The following is a 26,669-nucleotide window of genomic DNA, read 5'->3' as shown; positions in this document are numbered from 1 at the left end:
CGGCATTTAAAATTTATTCTATAGTGATTCTGCTTGCTTTAAGGTAGATAATAACAATAATCGTGTAAATAATTATTTGATATATTTTATGAAACCGGATTGATTTATTTACACAGTCTGTGATATATTTAAAGATGAATACGAACATGAGAATTTTTTTAAAGAGAAAATATATTCTGTCTCGAGGTGGGATTCGAACCCGCGTTTTTGCCTTGCTGGGGTGACGCCTAACCTCTCGGCCTTTTTGTCACTACATAGTATAAAACAAAGTCGCTTTCTACAGAGAAAGCGACTAGGGACAGCCCATTTGTATGCTTAAATCTTTAAAACTACGCAACGGATTTTTATACGGTTTTTTTTAATAGATAGAGTGATTCAAGAGGAAGGTATATAATTTATTAGGTTTTAGACAAAGCGGGCGAAGCCGCGGGTGGTAAGCTAGTATTACTAGTATAAAAAAAATATAATAGCACACTATTAAATGTGAAAGAGTTTAATGAAAATTCAAGCACTAAAATATATTTCCAAGTACACATTTAACATTCAACCTACTTCCCATGATTTGCGTAATCCAGAGCGTCCACTAATCTTCCATTACTTAGCTTTAAATCTATTTAAAACTCGTTAAATTTACATATTCTCAGTATTACTTCGAAACGACATTATCATATTTCATTGCCACCCAAGTTTAATGAAAAACTTGGAGTTTGTACAAAGCGAAGTTAGAATTGTAATATTGTAAGTCAAATATGAAATCTAAATGACTTCAGGTCATTTAAGTAGTCCTTTGTGAGTTCTGTACTGTGCCAACAGTTGTTAATCTAACGATGTAGTTCTTGTTGTGTTGATATTTCGTTCTGTTTATGATTCCTTTATTTAGAGAAATAGAGGCCGTTTATACAAATCTTTCTCGATTTTCGCAGTTCTTTACTCGTCTTAAAATATAATAAGTTATTTATTCAAAGTTTTGGGTAAATAAAAATATATTTTCTATTTTTATTTTAATCAACCCAGATTCCGTTGTTGCTGTTTTTTTTATACATCGTTAGATTATCTTCCCTTTGACTTCCTTTCTTCTTTAAGCTATATTATGTACAATACAGTAGTGATATTTAAGATTTTGTTTATTAAAAGGTCTATTGATCATTATATTTTTTTTTAAATAACAGGAAAACAAAACAATATCTCATATAGAAATCTGTTACAATCAAACTGCAAGACATGCACTAACAAACACTGAAAGTTCGAAACGAATTGTCACTTGCGCTTGCACGAACATTGGAACTTATTAACTGCTGCGAAGTGTAGCGATACTGTTGTGAGATTTTAACCGACTTGTAAGAAGAGGAGTTTGTGTGTTTTTAGGCATGTTCATCCATAGTTTCGATACTTGTGGATTGATTAAAGAAAATGTATAGATCGTATTTTAACAGAGGGTTTGTTAAATCATTTTTCGTAAAAGTAGACCAGACATGGTCTTAAAAAATGTTTGTAATGTGGTGTAAGTACAAGGTAAGTAAAAAAATTATATACTATGATTGTACATATATCAAATTTGAATAAAAACTCTGTTGTTATTTAGTTGTGGAACGTGGATAATGGAATAGAGAGCCTTTGAGAGATTAAAAAAAAACCATCTTTGTGATGTTTATTTGTGGTGTTTACGATTTATCTTTTTAATTTTCCTCATTCAATCGACGTTTTTTCTTTCTTCATCATAACTAAATTCAAACTTATAACTAACTATATTAATAGATTGGCTCGATTTTGTGAGGACGATGCTTACTTTTATAAACTACAAGGTTTAAAATTTAAAGTTTTAAGTATACGATAATAATTATACCAACATAAAAGTATCATTTTAATAATACAGAACATTTAACTCCACACACCGTAAACAATTATTGCTATATAGAACTTAATACTTGTCTCAATAATTAACGGAACATAGCAAACGCTACAAAATGAATGGCATAATGTCGCCCTCTGTCTTCTGCCATCAATTTGCGTGAGCACGAGTATTGTTCGCTCTTACTGAACTTTGTCTAGTGATGCGCTATGTATCGATACTTTAAAACTAATCGATACTTAGTAAGTATACCTATGTAGAGATACTAAGTATCGGTAGGAAAAATATCTTTTAAAATTATCTGGAAACTATTTTTGGAAAAGTCAGAATGTTTACCGGACAGCCTTAGCAATGGCTTTAGCCAGCATGGTTCTAGTCCGTAGTAAACATGATACTACAAAAGTTGCATTGGGAATCTTATTCTCATACTATCCAACACTAAGAGTACGTCTAACTCTGGAAATAGTCGAAATAATGACTCTTAATTAAATTCTTTCTTCATAAGTTTTCAAGTTGCCTATATTTACCGTAAATAGCATGAATAGTGAACAGCTCATGTATTTATTTATGCTTTTGGATAAATTCTATCAAACAAACAGTTTTATTATTCATTTAATCGCTTTTCAAGTACTTTAGAATAGTTATTTGATAATGAAAGGAAAATACATTTATTCGAGACGTGTCAACATTGTATACAATTATGTCAATACAAACAAATTAATACTCAATAATGGTCTATTTACTTTGTCGCCACGTTTAATTTATTCGGTTAGGTAATTACAATGTGACGGCTTTATTTTTATTTGAATAGCGCGATTTACAAACACTTTTTAAACATATACTCACTTATTATAAAATTAATATCTATTTGTATATAATATAGCAATAAATAGATATTGTATAATTAGTTTTCATATAGCTTTTTTTTTGCTTTTTACACGGGATGTGTAAAATTTATCTAGCCAAATTTAATAATCACAAAATAATATTTGTTATATTTATCGATAACATTTCGCACATCACTATTACCTCTCACGAGGCTAGACGACACCTTAATAGTCTCAGTCCATTTTATACTTCAACCACATTTTATCCCGCTTTGAAGCTATTTTCTTGTATTTACTTAACAGAGCCATAACATGGAAACTTCGGTGATTATGGTTTAAGTTGGGAACTTCAAGTGCACGATGTACTTAATGTCACAGCAGTTATGTAGAAAAATGACGAAAAAATAGGTCAAGGATGAGAAAAATTTTAAAGTAGCAGATGGTTAATCTATTATAATATTACAAAGCTGAAGAGTTTGTTTGAACGCGCTAATCTCAGGAACTACTGGTCCGACTTGAAAAAATTTTTCGGTGTTAGATAGCCCATTTATCGAGGAAGGCTATAGGTATATCACTCTGTGACTTAATAGTGCTGAATATATTAATATAAAATGCTTTGTCACTATCTATTCCTCGTTTGATCTGTGCATAAAATGTTCATCTTTTGAATAAGTTCTACGTGATGCTACGGCGTAGCACTTATAACAATCAAGTCACACAATACTTGTTCTATCAAAAAAGCCGGGGTTCTACCACACTAAAGCACCTTATTAGCTTTTTAAGAAGTTTTTAACTATTGTATAGTTACATATTTAGTTGAATATATTATAAAGGAAATTTAGTGTTTGTATGTTTCATCGTAATACGTGTGCTGGCATCAAAGTGAGAGGCAATAGAAAGTTAAAATGAATAAAACTATTTTCAAACATCGGGTTTCCTCGATCATAAAAAATACTCAAGTTATAAAAGATTTAGGATCTCTTCAAGGTTTCACATCCTAAAAAACTTCCAGAAACAGTAAATTAAAAGATTAAGTACAATAATAAAGATAAGGTAGATCTATAGGGTCTTAAGAAGGTAGCAAAAATTGCTGAATATTCATAAGACCAAAGTCTCATTTGCAAAATTAATCCTTAAGCCTAAGATTTTCTCATTGTTGAAACAAGCGATTTAGTTAAGGTCCACGCAGTCAGGGAATTTATCAAATTCACGATCAAGTTCTGAATTTATAATTTTGTTATAAAGATTATGAATAAACAGTTTATGGTTATTAAGTTCGAACACAATTAATTTGCGTCGATTAGACCGCAAATATTTCTATTGGATTTTGATTTTATTGAAAACTATTTAATAACTGGTTTCAATTCGTTTTATTTGAATAAAAGTAATATATTGGTTTTATGTTTATTATTAAATGCCTTAAATATTTTAAAACAAATACATTTCATAGTTTTGTGTGCAATAGTGACAAGTATTTTCACACTTACATTAAAAGTACGTTCTAAACATTACGTTACAGGTACGTTCTAAACATAGGGAACTTTATTTCTATAATGGACTATGTTATTGTTATTATAAAAAGAAAAGAATGAAATAAAAGTAAAAGAGAGAGATGTAAGCTTGACTGCAATGGCCTTAATATTATATTAATTTTACTCCTCCTTAATATTATATGCGAGAATCTTTAATTGGCTTTATGTATTTATCCGAACTGCTACAGATATCTTGTTTGTATAAGCTGTTGGTGCTCCAAGTAATAAATAAATAAATGTTAACCACGCGTTTTGTTCATTGGTGATGTATAATATCTACCTATATCACATGAGTCTCAAAGCTGTAGCATTACTTATCACTGCATAAAATATATATGTTACATTCTAGAAACATTTAACATTTTAGAAAAACTGGAAAGGCAAAATAAATGGGTATTTTATTAAATTTTAATTATTATTGGAAAAATCAAGAAAATACACTCTAATAAAACTAAAGCTTGATTATAAAACTAATTTATCCTGGGTGTGTGCTAACTGATTTATCCTATTGGTCTTAGGATGAACTATACGTAGTTTGGCCTAGGCTATATCAGTTCATCCGATCGAGCATAGGACGAACTAGTTTAGCCTAGGCAAAACTAGTTTGTCCTGAAATCAGGTTTGGCCGGTAAAATATACAGGGTTACTTGTAAAATACCAGCAGCCTCGCAGGACAAGATAGCTAACATCATATTTTAAGTAACAACATTTGTTCTACGACTTTTGGCACAACGCACAGTTTTTAAATGATTTTTTAAGCTTTTATTGTACTCTCCTCACATTTGTAAGTCTATGTTCTATTCATTATCGAAAGGACGACGCGACGCCCGCGCACGCTTCTTCCCCCTCTCGTTCGCTTCTTGTTTACGTAATTTTTGGGATGCGCGTAGAGTTTATAATATTCAAACGGAAAATTCAAAAACACGTATTTTTGTATGAAAATAAAATGGAACAAATTATCAAAAGTCTAGTAGTCTAAGTAATGTTAGCTATCTTGTCCTGCGAGGTTGCTGGTGTTTTACAAGTAACCCTGTATAATGACAGTGACGTTAGCACAATGTTGCCATTAAAGCGCCGAATTTTCACGTTCCCCATAAAGCATTTATTGCGTATTAAATTGAGTTATGATAATGAATTCCATTTAACAGGATGTTTAACTTTTTCAAGTTAAATAAGAAAAGTGCGAATCGTTGTGGCAATTGTATTGTAAATGTATTCAGAATTAATAACTTGCAAATTAGATGGTCGCTAGATATAAATATTCAGCAGCTTTGCTTTCTTCAATGATTTCTTAGCCATGATTAAAGTTCCCAAGGGATTAGAATGGAGCTTTGATAGTGTTTTGTGTTTTTCCTAGAATTTAATCATTTGCTTGTAGAATAAATTCATAATCTTTTTAATAAGTGGCTGTTATTATTGTAACGGTTTAGCTTCTGTCACAGTAACATATTAAATGGATTTCTTAAAAAAATGTTCTCTGTGTAAAAATTTTCTTTTAAAAATCGTAAAGCCAAAAATTACATAAAGCATAATAATTAATCGGCGCGGCAAAATTTATTATTAATTTTTTTTTGTAACAGATTCTTCAATATTTATATATTTTCATTCGTTAACTAGCGGTCCGCCCCGGCTTCGTCCGTGGTACATATTTACGTTTTCTTTCATCCTAATACTTCAAGGAATGTTATAAAATAGAATTAACGAAATCGTTTCAGCCGTTCACGATTTATGCGTTTACCAACACATTTGTCTATTTATTTTTATATTATAGAGATATTGAAATGTTATTTTAGTTTTCCTTTAATGGTTATTTAAGGGTTATTACCGAAATATAATTACCCTTCAATAAAACACAAATCATTAACCTATTTCCCGACACAGAAATAAAAATAAAATATCCAACGTAAAATGCTACAGTTCAGAAACAAGTTGTATTCGTGATTCGCCTGCAAACGTGTGTCCAACTGCAGAAGCTTCTAGAAATTATTCTACTAACTCGTGGAATATACTACAAGCCACTCGCACAAAGGGACGGAATCCTTTGACCGTAGTTACAATTCTTGGAAGTTTATTTTGTATTGAACGTGGAATATGGTTAAATTTAATCGAACATAAAAAGTGTAGGGTATAATGTAACCCTTATCCTTACTTATTTATTAGTCACTACGTAGTATAAAACAAAGTCGCTTTCTCTGTCCCTATGTCCCTTTGTATGCTTAAATCTTTAAAACTACGCAAAGGATTTTGATGCGGTTTTTTTAATAGATAGAGTGATTCAAGAGGAAGGTTTTAGTATATAATTTATCAGGTTTTAGACAAAGCGGGCGAAGCCGCGGGCGGTAAGCTAGTAATATTATCTACAAATGCCAAAGTGTGATTGTTTGTCTTTTTGACACGTTGCAACGGGTCTTACAATAAGTTTTTTTTTTATCCAATGATAATCTCGATAACTACGGGTCGGATTTGAATATTTATATCAGTGTTAAAATATAGCCCATTTATCGAGAAAAGCTTTTTATCATCACGAAGATTAAAAGGAGCGGAGCAATGTGGGTAAAACCGCGGGACAGCTAGTACAGTACAATAAGAAAGAGAATCCGTTTTAATACTTTAGAATTATAATGAACTAGCTGCTCCGCGCGGTTTTACCCCCGTGGCTCCACTAATGTTGGTCGTAGCGTGATGATATAATATAGTCTATAGCCTTTCTCGATAAATGAGCTATCTAACAACGAAAAAATTTTTCAAATCGGACCAGTAGTTTCCGAGATTAGCGCGTTCAAACAAACAAACACTTCACCTTTATAATAATATTAATATAGATTAAAATTTGAAGCCAATTTATTTATGCAATAAATTCCAGTTATAATAAAAATATTTACAATAAACCTTATGAAAATAGATTTCCTAACGTTATACTATTCGTGTAGATATTGTACCACAGTTCTGCAACTGAAGGCTATCTTGAAATTACGTTGAGGTAGAGAATATTATATGGAAAAAGGTTGTATATTTGTTATTTAAGTACCTCAATACAACATGAATTGTTTCATACAATTTATGAACAAACCTAACTATTAACTACATAATTTCGAACACAAAAACACATACAAACATACGGAATAACGATACAATCGCGTTTGTTAATCACCAACAATTAACCCGTTAATTTAAACGTGTTCATTTTAGTACCAAAATTAAAATATCTCTTTTTATGACATTTGACTACGTAATGTACTCATAAAGCTCGGAAACATGACGATTGTCTATAAAAGCTTTAAAATAACCGGTTTTATCCGGTATAAACGAGTTAATGGCGCAATACGAACCAGTATAAATTGACGGGTTAAAAGTCGAAATATATTCGCGATTGTTCCTATAAATCAAATGTTTATATTTCGATATTTTTTTCTGGACATTTCGAATGATGGACTAGCGTTCATTTAAAATAGTTTTAGGTGTTCGATCGAAGTTTGATGAGACGTTTTAATGGACGAAATATGGTTATTTAAATTAATAAATTCAATCTTTATGTTTATATTTGAGATACTATTGTGTACCTATTTGTATATTGTTTCCAGTGGTATAATGTTCAACTGTTGGTTTAAGAGTTTGGACTCTTGGGTGGAAAAAAAAGTGTAATTGGAATTTATAAAACTGCAATAGAGGCAAGTTATTGATGTCAGAACAGTGTCTCGGAGAGCCTGTTTAGTTGTTATTCTTGTACTTGATCTCTCTCCTGTCGTGTCTTCCGTCCAATTAGACTGTTATTGTGATGGAAGAGGTAGTGCACTTATGTTTGTATAAACTAGTGTACTATCACTAGTATATCCATACTATAATATTATAAATGCGAAAGTAACTCTGTCTGTCTGTCTGTTACTCAATCACGCCTAAACTACTGAACCAATTAGCATGAAATTTGGTATGGAGATATTTTGATACCCGAGACCTTCCTCGGGTATCAAAATATATATAATATGTCCTTACATAGGCCACTTTTTATTGCGAAATATGTACCACGGGCGAAGCCGGGGCAGACCGCTAGTATTACATAAACAAAGTTACTTCCCGTTGTCTCTATGTGTACATATTTAAAACTATGCATCGTATTTTGTTGCGGTTTTGAAGTATATACATAGAGTGATTGAAGAGGAAGGCTTATCTATCACTAATATTTTATAGTTGAAGAGTCTGTTTGTTTCTTTGAACGCGTTAGACTCAGGCACTACTGGTCCGAATTGAAAAATTCTTTCAGTGTTAGATAGCCCATTTATCGTGGAAGGTTATACATCACCCTAAGATCAACAGGAGCGGAGCAATGCGGGTGAAATCTCGGGGCACAGCTAATAGATATACAGGATGTCCCACTATTGGTATACTAAGCACAAAGTGCCTTGTAGTTTTGCATACACTGATCACGTAAAAACTACTTAAACAAAAAAATTACGTCAAAAATTTTTTGCTAACTTTTTCCTGAAAATCTATGTTTTCTTCTCTATCTTCGCGCAGCCGGCATATAGGTACCGCTTCTCTGATGTGAGCATTTTTTCTATGAAAACACAATCTTAAACGATAGCTCGCGTGCTGGTGGCAAAGTTGGCGGGTTGCTTGTTATGGGTGTACCACATAGAGTTTTAAGAATTCATCTACATGTTTGAAAAAAAATGCGTCTGGAATTTTATAAGTATTTTTACATACTCAGCGTATGCAAACTATATCATCCTTTGAGCTTAATATACCAACAGTGGGACACTCTGTATATAAAATACATAACTGCATCCGTGCGAAGCCGGGTATGTTACTAGTATCTAATAAATCAAATGCGTATTTGACTAATCTCAAACTGGCTTTCATGACCCAATTTCGGAGGGTTATTTTATGAGAACATGATTGCTAAATTACTTATGATTATTAAGCGAATATTGAAGTAGAAGTTAGTTAGAAATTTGAAAAGTATCAGAACTTTCTCATAGCGCTTTCAGGTTAAATATTGTATTTTAGTGATTTATTTGCTAATATATGAATCGTATAGAACTATTAAAATGAATGTGATGTAATAATTAAGTATTCTGAGATGCAGTTTAATAAAGAGTAACAACGAGAAGTATAAGTAAAACATATGTTTTTATACTAAAGGTTGTAAAAGTACAACATACCTACATCATACAAATATCTTACTGATATATATTTTGATATTCTTAATTTTTAGGGTTCTGTACCCAAACTAAAACGACGAATATAATAAATGATTTTCTTTTATAGAGATTTCCTTCGTGCGCGAGTCCGACTCGAACTTGGCCGGTTTTTTATCCTATGAGACGATAAAATGTATTTAAATGAAAACAATGCTGAAAACTAATCTCCACAAGTTTCAGAACTATCAAAATAACCATATAATTAATGGGGAAACTCGAAAACATCCAATCAGGGAAAAACAACATATTCTCTATAAAGTTGGCAACTTTCTAACAAGGCCTTCCGTGTCGAATAAATCAGAACTAGCGTAAAAACTTTCCTTGATTGTCCGACCGCTACATTATTTTCGGTCTAACTCTGTGCTTAATTAATTGTAGCTCATATTACTTTATAATATGAATACGTAGATGTATTTAACACTAGCTATGCTTCGCTGTTTTTTCCCGCATTGCTCCGCTCCTATTGGTCTTAGCGTGATGATATATAGCCTATAATAGCCTTCCTCAATAAATGGGCTATATAACACCGAAAGAATTTTTCAAATCGGACCAGTTTCCTGAGATTAGCGCGTTCAAACAAACAAACTCTTCGGCTTTATAATATTAGTATAGATTAAAACGTACATAGAAAAATAAATAAAATAATCTACTATGTATGAAGGGTTTAAAAAATAATGAATTTCTTAAATAAAATTGTCGTGTCTCGGTGTTTGAAGTTTAAACTAATCGAGATTTACTGATTGTCATGAAATTTTCTATATGGATTAACAATGTTAGGTTTTATATACCATACAAACTTAGATTTATTAATATTCGAGATAAAAATTACTAGCTAGTCAAGCTTTATCAGGAAGCTATAATATAATATTTAAGCTATTATGCTTATCTCATGAGGTTGAAGTATGCTAAACTGATAGTGAAAAAATGCATATAACAAACAGTTCATTTAGATTTTACTTAAAATTTTCCTTACTGGAATTTCATTCACTATTGAAAACGTTATACATCTATTCCTTGCTTCGCCTTGTTAATGTTAACCGAATTATGCCACATTTCCGTCAGACGCTGGCAGAACTACGCTCACTTCATTATAACTAATACGATATATACGTAAATTACGTTATATGTCCATCTCTTTGGTAAATAGTCTAGGTATGTAGATTATTTTGTTAAAAAAACATTTCACTTATTTTGCGTAGTCTAATCTAAGAAAGCTATGATATTTTTTGAATTATAGGTAGGTAGTAGTTTAAACCTAACCGAAAGTTCTTGACCCATTGAGCCACAAGCGGCCCGATCGGTCCCAGAAACAATAGATTTTCTATTGTGTCTGTGGTTCCGGGGCCTGAGTTATTAATGGTACTAACACAGATTTACAATATACAATGTAACTACGTTGTGATACTAGGAAAAGACCTCAGAACCCGCTACTTAAGAATAGGCACTACTTAACATATCATCCTACTATAATAATATTATAAATGCGAAAGTTTGTATGGATGTATGGATGTATGGATGTTTGTTACTCTTTCACGTAAAAACTACTGAACCGATTACAATGAAATTTAGCACACATGTAGAGGGTAACTTGGATTAACACATAGGATAGTTTTTATCCCGGAAATCCCACGGGAACGGGAACTATGCGGGTTTTCCTTTGCAAACGCGAATGTATGAAATCTAGTAGAACATTATTTCTGGAAAAGACTTCTCTTTTGATGCTCCTAGTACAAAAATTAAAGCCTACTAATATATTATCAAATTCTACGAATACATTGCAATCATCACTGAACCGTAGACTGGTCGTAAACGATCAAACGTTTCGGTTTGAGTTATTGCCCGTGAGCTAGTGCCACGTGTTAATCTCGTAAAGCCCCGCAATACTGCTTAACGAGCTTCCTTAGTGTAGCTTAGGATATGGGGAAGATATTTTTTTTATTATTTTTTTACTATGCTTTTAAAAGAAAAGAGTTGTATTCGTTGTACATAATAGAGCCAAAAACTACACTCACACAATATGCCCACTGCCTAATCTTGATCGAGTAACACGCAAACTTGACTATTTTTAATGAGAATGTGTGCTTGTTTGTTCCTTTATTTGTCTGTCTCACATCGCAACTAGGTGTCTTTAACTTTGTTCAAGTGGCTAATATTTTAGAAAACAATTCCGTAAGCCGTTCCTGAGTGAGAAAGAATACAATAATTTTTAGATTTATTTTTTATACAGCACTGTTAGTCCAATCGCCTCCTTCGCTAGTCATATCCTAAAAGCCAAAGATTTGACGACACGTGTCATCTGCCAACATACTTGTGAGCATTGTGGATTATGTCCTAAGCCCTCATAAGTGGGAATAGAAATGGGTTGATAAGTAAGCTTTGTAACAATAATCTATGTGTTCTATGATACATATTGTAATATGCTTGTACTGACAATAGTTTGTAGATACTTTGAACATTATGTTTCTTTACGTTTTTTTTATTTATTAAATGAACTTAGTTGGAAGTCGATTATATCGCTCCTGATTTACATAAATACTGATTAGCCTATTTATTTGTATAAAAACAAGTTTTAATATAAGATGATGAATCAATATAATTATGAAGAAATATTTTTTTAAAAATATGGTTGATTTGAGTTATTTTATACTTGATTATTCTTATTACGTTGCATATAATACCGTCAAAAATGTATCAAAATTGGATGGTATTTTCTTCAGCGGCTCCTAAACTATTCCTTTGACGGTTCGCATCAACCGTGTTGTCGCTCTTACGCTGTATCATGGAGATTAAATTTAATTATAATATAACAAGATCTGGTTAAGGGATAATGTAAAGAAAACTCGAATTCCTTACATAGATATTTATTTTTCAAACGAATACTCGAGTATTTGAAATAATTACCTAGTTGTTTTTTTATTGATATTTTACACAATTTCATTCGTATATATTATTTTTGCCTAGCATAATTGCTTTTCAACAACAATTATTTAGTAACTGTGTAGTTTATTTATTATAGTTATATTTTTGTTGATACAAAAATATGCTGGGTGCCTTCGTCCATAAAACTTAATATTCTAAAGAAAAGATTAAGTGCTCTTATAAAAATTGAAACATAAACTAAAAAGCAGTATTAAATACAATAGATCCAGACGGGACATGTCCATATTAAGTTAACAATATAGTTTTATAACAACACTCAATTTTTCACATAAAATTTTATCATTAAAATGTCTGCAAAGAAAAGTGGAAGCATTAATAAGCATATAAATTTAACGCATATAAAAGGTAAGGGTTTTTCAGAGGTGAACGCAATTGAGATTTATTGTTGGACAAATTTTGAAATTATCTCCATGTTTTATAATATAAGGTGACCGGCCAAAGTTCGTATAGGGAATGTTAATTAATTTTCCGTTACCATGACAACAAGAATTTAACAAACGTCATAGATATGTTTTAATTCGATTTTTGTAAGGAATAGAATACAGTTAATGCAAAACATTTGAATGCTTTGCATTTAAAATAAAGAATAGAAAAAATTCGATCACGAGGCGGGACTTGCTTTGCATTTTGTTTTTAGTGTTAAATTTTAATATTAATAAGGTTTTGTTTTCTTTACCCCTTCATAATTCTAGTAAGTGATTAGTAGAGCTTTTAAATATTTAATGTGTTACAATATTAATTATGACTACAACTTCCATTACTTGCAATAAACACCCTTATCTAAGTAAGTGTTTTGACGAATATCTTCAAATATTTCACGTTTATTTTTCCAATAAATAACTTCAACGTAATAAATTATAAGCACCGATATTTTGTGTAGTATTTATTGAAAATATGAACAATAACGGTGGAAAATATTGTTATTTATGGCAAAGAATCTGATTTCAGTGAACCGCTATATTATGTTTTGTTTTCGTAAGAACGCTTTTGAAGCAAATATTTACGAGAAGCGATTATGACTGTAAATTTTAAAAAGAAAACAAGTTTTTCGTCTCTACCTATACATAATGTAAATTCTTTCTTTACATTAAGAAAAAAAGGTATTTTGAATATAAGTATAACTGCATAGAGAAAATGAGACATAAACGACGTATTTTTTTTATAAATTGGTTTTATTTTTAGAAATCAAATGAAGGAAATGGGCATTATCAATACTCTGTCGTTAATATAATTAATCAAACAGCTAATAAATGTAAAATCCGCTGGAAATATACTTAAATTCAAAAGCAATCTCGGCACGTCCACCTATCTTGCAACAATCCTACAACAAATAAATTCTGACAATACTAGTGTAACAATTAAATCTATTTCAAACTAGAAGATATGATAGCAAATAAATCGTAATTATAATAAATAATCGTAGAAACATCCTATAAATGTTATACCTCTTAGGTAATAGTATAATAATCGATGTCTAGTCACTAACAAACTCGATGGAACCTTCAACAAAATTAAGGCGTGTAACCACCTGACGGTTTAGAGCTAAGTAACTGATGGTCCCAGACCTGCAGCGTTCTTTGAAAGCGTTGTCAATTGATTTATCGTGTTAGCCTGTGGACACAGGGCGATAAGCGGAGCGGGTTGTTGAGTTCATTGACATCAAAATACATTGGTGAATAAAAATTAAATGGACTGTATATTGTAGTGCGATAGATAGATAAAAAAAGGAGCACTAAAACTATTACATACATATAAAAATACAATTAAGAAATAATTTAACAAAACCATACATGTAAAAGACATAAAAGTAAAGGCAAATGACAAAATCAAGTAATGAAATGACAATAACTTTTTAAAATGTATCGACAAAAACGTGTAATTTATATGAAAAAACATATACTATATACTATAGAATCTTAAATTATGTTCCTGAAACTAAGGAAATATAATTGATGAATGTCGCTCCGCGCTTCTGTGATCGCAGTCTTGATCGCGGTCTAAGTAATACGTATCGTACTCTAGGGGTCTGAAGGAAATCTGTGTGATAACTACAAAAGGTTTATTATATATTATACAATATGTTCATTCGAAAATCAATTCTATTCTTAATTATTAGTGTTTAATTTACAACGAATCCACAGTAAGAATATTATTTCCTGTACATCGTAACAGAAAATTAAGGTTGATTTTATGTGAATACTAAGTTATATTAAGAACTAAATCTTTTAATAAAATAAAATGGATATAGTTTAATATCCAGTACCCAATACCATAGAGATCTAGAGAGATGCCAATCGCTTGCGCTGAGTACGAAACCTGGTGTCTCATAAAAATTTACTACACGGCCGTACTACACGATCGAACGTTTTTGTAAGCTTTAGTATGTTCATTATACATTGCGGTATTCGAACTCCGCGTTTGAATAGAGTCACGTACAGAAGAAGCATTGTAAACTATTTACATAAATTATTGTTACTGTCGTTCTGTCACATAATAAAAACAAGAATCACTCTACGTAATATTGTTTTTGAAATTTTAGTAAGAAAATCGTATAATTTCCAGTACTTACCGATGGTATGTGATTCCATTTGACTTAAAGTTGCTGGTTTCACTTCGGTTTTTACAAACTTTAACGGAACAACACGGCATTGTCAAATAATACCCGGCCGACGGTCGAACGTCAACTGAATGCAACAAACAGCATGTGTTCTCTTTTTGGGCATATTGCTGCGACACCGGCCCCGCCCCCTAACCATATCTCCCTTTAGTTTCTGTGATCTGTGCCCAATACCAATATACAGGTGTCCCACTATCAGTATACTAAGCGCGAAGGGATTTGTAGTTTTGCTTACACAAATCACGTGCAAAATACTTAAACAGAAATTTACATCAAAATTTTGAAAAAAACTGCGTCTGGAATTTTATAAGTATTTTTTACGTACTCAGTGAATGAAAAATTACTATAACCTCCTTTGAGCTTAGTATAACAACACTCAACAGTGGGACACCCTGTATAGTGTATACCTACCCACGTCATTGAGTTTAATGAAATTTAGAACCGTTTTTAAAGAAGACTTGAAACATAATATTTGTTTTATTCAATTAACATTCAGTAAAGTGTTGAAATAGAAGATAGAAGTTTAGGAAGTTAAATGATGCTTTATAGAATTATCATTGTTATTTAATTCTTCAGAGAAATTGGACAAGATTAAAACTCCATAAAATATAATACCAAGAACAGACTTCCTACACGTTTAAAAAGGCGAAGTTATAAAATTCTTACGAAAACTTTAAGAACGTTCAAAGGCAGTTGTAAAATCGAATGAAACAAGTTTACTTCTAAGAAATATACTTAGATCGCATGTTGCTTCCGAGTTTAACTTCGCAACAGTTTATTTCAACTTTAACCTGCTTTTACTTGGAAATCTCTTAAAGTTAATGTAAGCTGCTAAACGAATGCATTAAACGCATGATTACGTTTTGTATTAGTATACTCAGTTTTTTAATCTTATGTAAATTCAAAGTATTTAATATTAAAGATGCGAAAGATTTTCTGCCTGCCTGTCTTCACGCTAAAACCACTGAACCGATTTGGATGAAATGTCGCACAAAGATCTCGAGACCAGAGAAAGGATGTAGGATAGGACATCAGACGGTCATTAGTCATTACTATTTCTTTTATTTTAGGCAAGCTACTTGCCGCGGCTATGATTTAGTTGGTGTAAATGAAATGCCTGTTTTGTGTGTATGAAGTAGACGAGAAACGGATAGCGTATAATATGTTATATTATATAGAATTTAATATAAATTTTACCAGTTACAAAGGAAATTTTAATTTAAAAATAATTCAGGTATTCCTCAGAAAAGAGTCACAAAATGAAATTCTTGCATGATTCATTCTTTGTTTAAAATGTACTTGCTTAAAGGAATCTCAGATATTTTGTCAAACGAATAAGTTGAGCCAAATGAGATGAAAATAATTTTAACAACGTCATACACATGCAGACGTACAAATATTTTCTTCAATAATTCATCCACTATGATGAAATTATGTACTGTATTTTATAAGTATTTATTTATAATTCTTAACATTATTAGAGAATCAACGGTAGGTATCATAAACATTATTTATTAAAGGTACATTAAAATATACAAATTAAAAAGTAGAACACATTAAAGTATTTAAATTAGAAATTAATGCAGAGTTGTTGATTAATTACTCTCATAATATTATAGAAACTCGAATAAGGATACAGATGACAAAATTTGTACGATGAAATGAAAATATACAGGGTTAGTTTTCAATGACCGGCCAAATTTTCAGAAATGGTTCAGAATCGATAACATTTTCGATCTAATGAAAAAAAAAAACTTTTTTTTTAATTAGATTTCATTCCCGCCCGCCACTAAAAAGCGAACGTCGTGTGGACATTACAAAAGCACAATTCAGATCAACAACCCAGATAGGTAGAAGTTAACACACACATAAATTTGGCGATGCGCGCACGCACACAAGTGCATTGATTATCGCGTGTTTACGATTTGGGAAATTTTTAAGACATTTTCAAATGAATACTATTATTTTATTTTTTTTATTCGACAATAATATTTCAAATGTACCTTTGGTTTAATATCTAGATCTTAATTTTAAATTTTGGCTGGTCATTGAAAACTAACCCTGTATGAAATCTCCTTCAATCCAATCAAAAAAAAATTCCACAGACTAAAAAATCGGTTAAGTGCGAGTCGGACTCACAACATCAAAGGTTCCGTACAAACAAGTTTCTTCTTTAAATGACCCCTATATATAATAATCGCTATAAAATGGTATTACTTAGACTTCAAATTTCATTACTCGAAAATAACACAAAGTTTTAACTAGATAACTTGTTTATAAGGTTTTTTTTATTATTTATATTAAAATTTGATCAATTATTCTCCACAAAACGTAATGTGCATTGAATAAATGAAATTCAATTTATCTATTAATTGTTAGGGTCGTCGATGTTTCATGAACCACAATAATTAATTAAATTACTATATGTAATTTGAATGTCTGATGTTCAACCGCAAATGTGAAAGGTTAGTTCAGATTAAGATTTCGTCTTCTTGTTTTATTTAGCTTTCTGCCCGCAGCTTCGCCCGCGTTCAGAAAGAAAAGACCGCATAGTTCCCGTTCCCGTGGGACTTCCGGGATGAAACCTATCCTATGTGTTAATCCAAGTTACCCTCTATATGTGTGCTAAATTTCATTGTAATCGGTTCAGTAGTATTTGCGTGGAAGAGTAACAAACACATCCTCACAAATTTTCACATTTATAATATTAGTAGGATACTTTAATAAGAGATTGCACTTTGTAGTACTCTTGGAAGCTAAATGTTATAGAGGCTTAGCTTCTAAAGTATTAATTAATAATCATCATTACAGGCTTAATCTTATAGAAATACACTTTAACGATCGTCATCATCATAATTATTATACGTTCCCACTGCTGGGACACGGGCTTCCTATGAGAGTACAGGCTATAATCCAATACGCTGGTCAAATTTGGGTTTGCAGATATGATATCTCGACCTTATTATATACTCAATAGTATAATGCAGGAACCATTTTTGTTTGTTTTACTTATTACTTCAAAGCTACTGAACCCATTTTGAAAAGTATTTCACCAGCAAGAAGATTCCTGCTTGCCATAAGCTATTTTTTACTTTTATCCCGGATCAACCCGGACGGAGCCGGAAAGAGCGGCTAGTCATTAATCAATTTAAATCTGAAAGATTTGAATATTAATATTAATGAGATCTTTTACCAGCTTCACCGGGTTTTGTCCGTTATAAAATAAATATCTTGTGTTATCCAAAGAAGTAGCTCTACTAATGAAATATAATCTATACTAATATTATAAAGCTGAAGAGTTTGTTTGTTTGAACGCGCTAATCTCAGGAAATACTGGTCCGATTTGAAAAAATCTTTCGGTGTTAGATAGCCCATTTATCGAGGTAGGTTGTAGGCTGTTCATTTTATTTATGTTAGTTGTTCGTTTAAGAGTCAAAACCAAGTATTTAATTGTTGATAACAATTCAATTCAACGTTGCAACAAACATAATACATTATTCTTGATAATTATCGATAATAAAGCACATTAAACTGAGCAATAACCCGATTAATATGCAGATGTTCGTCAATATTTCGATAAATTTTATCGAATCGCTTTAATCGTGTTCAATAATGTGTTGCTTGTTGTTTGATTGACTCGAAAATTATTCGATTAAACATGTTGTGTACGTTTTTGTTCGATTGCTTAACAGATTTATAGCATTCGACTATATAAGTAGATGTTGCCCGCAGCTTTGCCTGCATAGGGTAATTGCGCTGGTTTGCCGTCCAGCTTCTGTTTTCGTCCATTTGACTGACCTGCTACAATCACGTGCATAAAACTTGAATACAAACCTACCTTCCCGCGCAAGTTTGCACTTTTTACGGTCCATAATGTTTAAGCAACAGTACTATCAACATTAAAATTTGATTTGACAAGAAGAGAGTTCAAAAAATTAACGTAAAAGTGGCCGCTTCGCATACGTGCCTTGCAGATGTCATCGCGCGAGAGAAAAATTTGCCGGCGAGAAAAGTTCATGGTAAGGTAAATCACTGTTTTAGCTAGTTTACGTAATGTTTTTGGTACGTATGTTTATTTATAAGCATAATAAACGCAATTATAAGTGTTTATCATACATTTTTATAATACTCTTCGAAAAATTAAGTGGACGGATACTAGGTTACCAAATTCTCAAAATATTTGGTTTTCGTCCAAGTGGACGGAAACTCAAACAGCTACGTGAATATTTGTTAGGGTCATTTTACTTTATCGGACCTTTAAAATACTGAATAGTTTCTCCCGAAGTGATCTTTATTGCTATTAGTTTAGTTTTTTTGGTTTCCGTCCACTGCTATGTCAGTGCTGCCAAAATAAAAAAATATTTAAAGAAGTGGACGAAAACTAAATTTAGCTTTAAATGTTTTAGTTTTCGTCCATGAATGAGTATTGGAGTATCCAAAAATTAAATATAGCCATTCTTTTGCATTACTTTTCGTCTATTTTTACGTATTGAAAAGTTTTCTATTCAGTAGGTATCTTCCTTATAAATAATTGGTGAGGGCCAGAGTGTTGTAGGTACCTAATATTGTCATTCATTCAGTCATGTATCATTCTCCTTATGTGAAGTAGAGTCAATTATTCGTAGCATAAATGGGGGTAGGTCAGACATAATACACTGTATTTTTCTTGATTATTATTCACTTGAGTATCATCTTTTATTCTAGGTCTGTTTTGCCAATGCAGTATTTTTTTATTATACTTACTCAACGTATCCTCAGAAAGATCTTATTGTTTTTAGATGGCCTCGAAGGAGTCTAAGAAATCTAGAAAAAATAGACGCTGCGTACACTGAAGATTCTGTAGCTAAAACTTATTATTATGGCTGTGTGTTTATAGTACGTTTCATTTGATAAACAAAGTATTAGAATGAAAATTTTTGTTGTTAGAATGAATATTTCTGTTTTTTGATGTTATTTCTTAGTCCTGTAATTATTACTTGTTTCATTTACATTGTAAGGAACGCATTCCTTTCTTTATTACGAATGATTATACAGTCATCACTAACGCCTATAAGGACTGCCAAGTGCTACATAGATCTCAGTGTTGACTAGTTATATTGATTATTATTAGTAAAACCACAAGTAAAACTAAACCTGGGTAGTGAGAAATTGTAATGTTAATTAAATAAACGTATATATTTACCTGTAATTGATTTTAAACTTAATAGTTGACCTACCCTCCTTTTTCTACACGGTGGTCGAAAACTAGCTTACACTAGGACGAAAACCAGTTTTTTTGGACGAAAACTAGCATTTACCCTACTTTTGCAGAAAATAATTTAAATAAAAAGATACATCAAAATGATTTATTTTCCCTTAATATTATCTTAAAGAAGACTATATAAGGACTTAAAAAAAAAATTATATGTTTAAGGAAGGGTGCTCCAAAATATTTATTTCGTATCACAAAGTTGGCAACTCCTATAATTGGACGAAAACCAGCGCAATGACCCTATATAAAGGAAATTCGTATGAAGATGTTTCACCGCGGTAAAAACACACAAAAATTATACCTATCACAAAATCGCTCCGTAGATGCGTCATAGAAACAAAAAATTATAAAAAATAGTATATTTTCTTGCTTTCTTATTTCAAATTAAAATAGCTCATCCGACGAAACGTTGTTTACCAAATAATTAAAAAAATGTTGAGCTACCTTTATCAATTTGGCTTAAAAAATAATTCACTAAACTACCATACATATAAAATATTGGGGTGGATTACCACTTAGGTATATAAAAGTATTCCATTACAATTAGATGTGTCTGATTACAAACACTATGAGAATGAGAATGTTTATATCAATAGATTTTAATTGTTTTTAATCAATCTTCCCATCAAAAGGTTCTGCTCGTTTTAAAATCCCATAAAATTAATAATTATTGAAACAACTTGCAGACAGAAAATAAAAAGCACAAAGATATTTGAACTGAGGTCTTTAATCTGTGCCTTTACGTCCTTTTTATTTAATTGTGCAGTAGATTTTTTAATTTTCATAGAACTTATATGCTTTGTAAAGTTTTGCGAAATCGAACCCAAAAATTTAACGTGACGCAGTGTTATTTTTAAATGTATTATTAGTTATTTTAAGTGTTCATAATTATTTAGTGAATGGATAATTTTGGAAAATAGATACGATTAAAATTATTAAAGTACGTAAAATTATGATCACTTTCATTAATTATAATTAATATTACCTGCTTATTAATACATCACACTAAATACTACAACCACAGATAAAATATTACTATACATTCTGTGCTTTGCCAAAGCTTCTTTTTATATTCATTTACTTATAAAATCGAAACTTATTGTCAAACTCAGCATTTAATTATTCCGAAAGTCATACAACGAAGTAATTTTAATCAGTCTGTATCGAGTTTCTAAGAACCATTACGTTTATGGTGATTAAGCTCAACAATGTCCTCAAAATTTCAAATGGCCTCTAACACTAAGCAAATACAAGCTAAGTGCAACAGAGGCTATAAAAACTTTACGCGCGACTAAGGAATCGCGCATACATACAATTTTCGTATCCACACGACTAAACTGTTTAGTCGATTGTGCGCATACAATCGATTTCAGCATATTTATATCCCGAACAAATCTAACAGTCTTCTGTCGGCAATTCTCGAATCAAGGTGATAAGGACCATGTCATTTAACAATTAAGTTCAACTGTTTAGTCGATTATATGCACACTTCAATACGTTGCCATACACAATGAGCTAAATAGTTGTCCAACTTTTTAATCAAAAGCGAACCGATACAGCTTTATGACTTTATAATCGACTAGCTTTCCGCAAACGGCATCACCTGCGTTTTCTATGAAAAATCCGCATAATTCCCGTTCCCGTGAGATTTCCGGGATAAAACCTATTTAATGTGTTAATTCAAGTTACCCACTATATGTTTGTTTAATTAATTATAATCGGTTCAGTAGTATTTGCGTGAAAGAGTAACAAAAACACACATACACATCCACACAAACTTTCGCATTTATAGTATTATTTAGCTACTATTATGTATTCTGTGGTATTAGTAGGATCAACTATTGAGTTGACAGTATGCGCGCGTTCATATATTGCTGTATACTTATGAGACACAACAAAATAGTTGTTCAACTAAAAGTTGTTTGTATGCGCTAGCCCTTAATATTTTACGACGCCAAGAGATTCGTACGCTTAATATTAATCCCGCCTTTCGCGGTTATAAATACGTTATGAATTTCGTACTGTATTATGATTAAACTTCTGTATCATATTTTATTAGTGGCGAGACAGTTAACCATTAGTTTATAACTGGAGTTTGGTGCATGCATTTAGATTGGCTGTTTAAAAATGTATCTTTGCAGTTATAGTGAAGTAAGCTGAATGATATGAAACCGAGCTAGGAGTAAATGTTGTTAATTGTGTTACTTGCTCTTTCATTTAATACTTCAGAATATGGTTTAGAAGTGATGGCCAGTAAGAGTTGAGGGCTTCTAGTGTTCAAAATATACTTCAAAAACTAACCAGCCTGAAAAAAAAATGTAGTATCAGCATTTCCATCAAAATAAAGTTCTACTCAAACGTAGAAACGTTAGAATGAAATCCTGTATGTTTTATAACACTACGTATGGTCTGTTAACAAAAAAACATAGATTTTAATCTCGTCAATTGCAATAATCAATATTTAAGTGGTAAATACACGGAATTCATTTCATACAATCACACAATTCCTACATACAACAATGAAATTTCCCTAAAACACTCCAGATTCCGGACCATTTGCTAACAATAGTCACAAATAAACGTCAATACAAATGAAAGGCTTACACGCTAAATAGCTGGGTAATTGCAGAAACATAGATAAGGCTGAATCAATAAGCCAAGCGAATGACGAGGATTTATTTCTCTTTGTTACAGCTAATGATTGTATAAATTGCGTAACGGATGTAAACTTTGCTGGGGAAATATTTGCTGAGGCCAAAGTTACATAGTGTTAATGTATTTTTTCGCACGCCTCCTTTTATTAGGCTAGTTTCGATGGTTTTACTCGTGTGTGATGTTACTCATTCTAGCTTTTTGTAACAAATAGTGTTTCTTGATTATAGTTAGTGCTTTTACTCCAATAATGTGTGAGGATGTGTAGCGAGGAATGTGTTATGTGTTTGTAAATAACCAATACATCTATGATATATAAAAAAGCTAGATACGTTACCCGCTCTCTATTTTGGCAAGAAAAAACTCAGCTAAGTGCCCGAGTTTCACTTAGTCACGCACCATTCAGCGTCGTGGCTGGACGTTCTTTTTATATTTTAATCGGCAGTTGTTATTACGAAGTACATGAGTGAGACATGTATTATGTCTCCGAAGACAGGCAACGGAGGCATGGGCCAGACGGCTAGCGAACGCGCAATATGGCATGATGTCTATCCATGCCATTTTGCCTGTATTTCAGGAATGGATGACTAGGCGCCACGGCTCGCTCTCATTCCGCACGACACAGATTCTGACGGGGCATGGTTGCTTCGGTAAGTATCTGTGTCGAATAGGAAAACAGCCAAATGCTGCTTGTCACCATTGTGACTGTGAGGAGGACACGGCTCAGCACACCTTAGAGTCGTGTCCAGCGTGGACAGCGGAAAGCGATGCACTACGTGCTATGGTTGGATCAGACCTTTCACTTCCGATCGTAGTTGGTGCCATGTGTGAAAGAGAGGACGTGTGGATGGCAGTGCTGTCTTTCTGTGATGCAGTGATGTCACAGAAAGAAAGTGCTGAGCGCGACCGGGAGCGTAGGAATCCCGTGCGTCGCAGAGCACGCCGCAGGGGACGTCGGGTCACTTAGTAGACCCGACGAGCTCTTGCCTTTATCGTTGCAGAGTGTGTGCGGCGGGGGCTGCGCACATTCAATAGGCAACGTGAGGAGGGCGACAGACTGTTGTGGCTGCAGTCTGTCGTAGTGTTAGGCATGCGCGTAGGGTAGTCCGCGACTACATGCGAGTGGATTGCCAATGGCAGGCGCGCGAGGGGTACCGTGAGCGTTCCTACCGGAGATCCCGGGATCCCCTCTTTACCTGCGCGAAAGTAGGCCACCGTGAGGTTTTAGTCAGTAGAAGTCTGACATAACCGTGCTGCTGCCCCCGAAGCAGCCGGTATTCATGAAGAATTTCCTCACGTAAAAAAAAAAAAAAAAAAAAAATGCCGCGTTTACTAGTATAATTATTAGGTCATAGCAATACATAGTATCATTTCAAACGCTAAACACTTCAAACTTAGAACTAAATGAAGCGATATGATTGGTTCATTCAAACACATTCCTCGCTACACATCCTCGCACATTATTGGTGGAAAAGTACCCTTAATGTTCAGAAAGTGAAGATTGAAAATAAAGTTTATAATAATTCCGATTACAATGTACGTCTGCATCAAAGTTCATTTAAATCAGCAGTTTGCTTAAACAATTAAACATATTATACGGCTGGTTTCTAAATTAAGTTTTAGAAGTTACGAATGTCTCAAGTGATACTTAAATCACAATTGCATAAATGCTGCTTTAATATTTTTTTGTTATAGTGACATAAGTTTTCTCAAACTTTAATCAAATCAATTCTTAATCCAATTTAGGGCCGATTTTTCAATCCTTCGTTAAAATTTATCCATCTAATAAAGTATTACACGAACATATTAAATTGTCACCTCTTACTGTCAAATACGGACAATTAGAATACATTTTTGAAATGGTAGTTTAATACGTTATTCGATGAATAAGTTATAACCAACGATTGAAAAATCAGCCCTAATTATTACAAATACTGGCCATTATTATCGCAATATTATTCGAGTGTTAACATGAATAGTGACACAATCATAAATTTTGATTTGCCATAAAAAATAAATTGACCGACTGGCTTAGTTGGAAGCGACCCTGCCTTCGAAGCCAGAGGTCGTGGGTTCGATTCCCACTTTTGCTCTGTGTCTAGGTGTATAAGCAAATATTATTTATAAGGATATATATGTACTTTTATTAGCCTTTATAATACAAGCGAAAAGCTTAGTATGGGATCAGATTGTGGCGTGTGTGAAAAATGTCCTGAAATATTTATTTATTTATATTTAATTTTCTATGACATAAATGTATATTATTATATTTTGATATGTTGGCTAAACTTTACCCAAATAATGTTCATAATACTACGTAGGATAGTTACCCACAAACCGATTGTGGCTTAACACAAGCCGGAAGCTTAGTCACTAGTTTGTTATTCTATTATATGAGTATGAATAATATATTCGGATATAATATAAATAATACGGATATCCCTTAGACGGCTTAGACTAAGCTTTTAAAAATAAGCAACTAATTTATAACAGGAAACTAATTGAAAAGTAAAATAATGTAGCAAAAGGAAAAATAAAATTTTGTCCTTTATTTTATTTCAAAGATTCAATGCTCTAATTTTAAATCTCAAATTCTCAATTTTCTGGGAAAAATTAATATGTTTATTTTTACACCATCCGAAAGGGAGGCATTTCAACGTTATAACCTTTACAACATAAAATTTCTTATCCAAACGCAATAAAAACAAACCAATACATAATCTATTTCAATTATAATATATTATTATTACAACTAAATTCTATCTAACAAATTTAGTATGAATTCACCATTTCAACACAAAAAGAGTATTGTGGTCTTGGGTGCAGAATTTATATTAAAAAGTGTTAATGTAAAATTAGCCAACACTAGGAACCAATTTAGTATAGAAATCTATATTGTTTGCAGTCGATTGTCGTGATACAATAGCTTGCCTAACAATGCATTGCGATACAAGTCACTTGAGAAAATTAAGTGTGAAAACGAATAATTATAACGCCATAATACAATGATTTATGTGTCTTTTGTTACTTTGTATTTTTCTCTGTATTATTATTTTTTCGATCGATTTGGTGATATTATATTATATCAATTCACTAGCAGTGCCCCGCGGTTTTACCCGCATTGCTCCGCTCCTATTGGTCTTAGTGTGATGATATATAGCCCATAGCCATCCTCGATAAATGGGCTATTTAACACCGAAACAACATTTACTAGATCAATTACTAATAAATATATCAAACACTACCAAAATACTCAGTTTCAATGACGCGTAAAATGTCTCAATACCAATTAGAACCGTATTTCAACATAATACGGTTCACAATAGCAAACCGCAAGGTCAGGTGAAAAGCGTTGACCGCATAATGTGATTAATTGATTGGCCAAGTCACGCGAACGTTACTTGTGAAATAAACATGTTTGTGCATACTGGGTGAGAAAGTGATATATGTCTTTATATGCTTTGGGAATTCAGAAAAACTGAAAAATAGGGCAATCAGTATTAGAAAAGGTCTTTCCTTTCGTATGCTACCTATACTTCAAAATTGGATTTGAATAATATAATGTTGCAAACCGACAATTCTTTCGTTTATAGTTTAAGAAATGACGTATCAAAAGGATAGACATGTTATATTATATTGTATTTAAAAACAGCGACCAACTGCTTGTTAATTCAGATTCCCATATAAAACAGATTTCATCTCGCACTCTTACATCAGTGAGGCAATTACTTGTCTGATATTGCCTTTCTGAAGCGTGTACAACGTTTCTATAATTAAAAACCATCTTATCCTACCAACAATCC

General features: G+C 32.2%; 1 protein-coding gene across 1 annotated transcript; it reads left to right on the top strand.

Moving 5' to 3' along the window:
- The first annotated feature begins 23,410 nt into the window (after nt 1–23,410).
- LOC123703050 lies at nt 23,411–23,833 on the top strand. The gene has a single exon (XM_045650923.1). The coding sequence runs from the start codon at nt 23,411–23,413 to the stop codon at nt 23,831–23,833; it is 423 nt and encodes a 140-aa protein (XP_045506879.1).
- Nucleotides 23,834–26,669: the final 2,836 nt, after the last annotated feature.

This window comes from Colias croceus, chromosome 25 (assembly GCF_905220415.1).
Source record: "Colias croceus chromosome 25, ilColCroc2.1".
In the NCBI taxonomy this organism is placed as follows: domain Eukaryota; kingdom Metazoa; phylum Arthropoda; class Insecta; order Lepidoptera; family Pieridae; genus Colias; species Colias croceus.
This window is presented reverse-complemented; position numbering and strand designations above follow the sequence as displayed.

What these genes read in the sequence shown, in the direction of transcription:
- LOC123703050 (XM_045650923.1), top strand. Translation starts at nt 23,411, where the DNA reads ATGTCTATCCATGCCATTTTGCCTGTATTTCAGGAATGGATGACTAGG.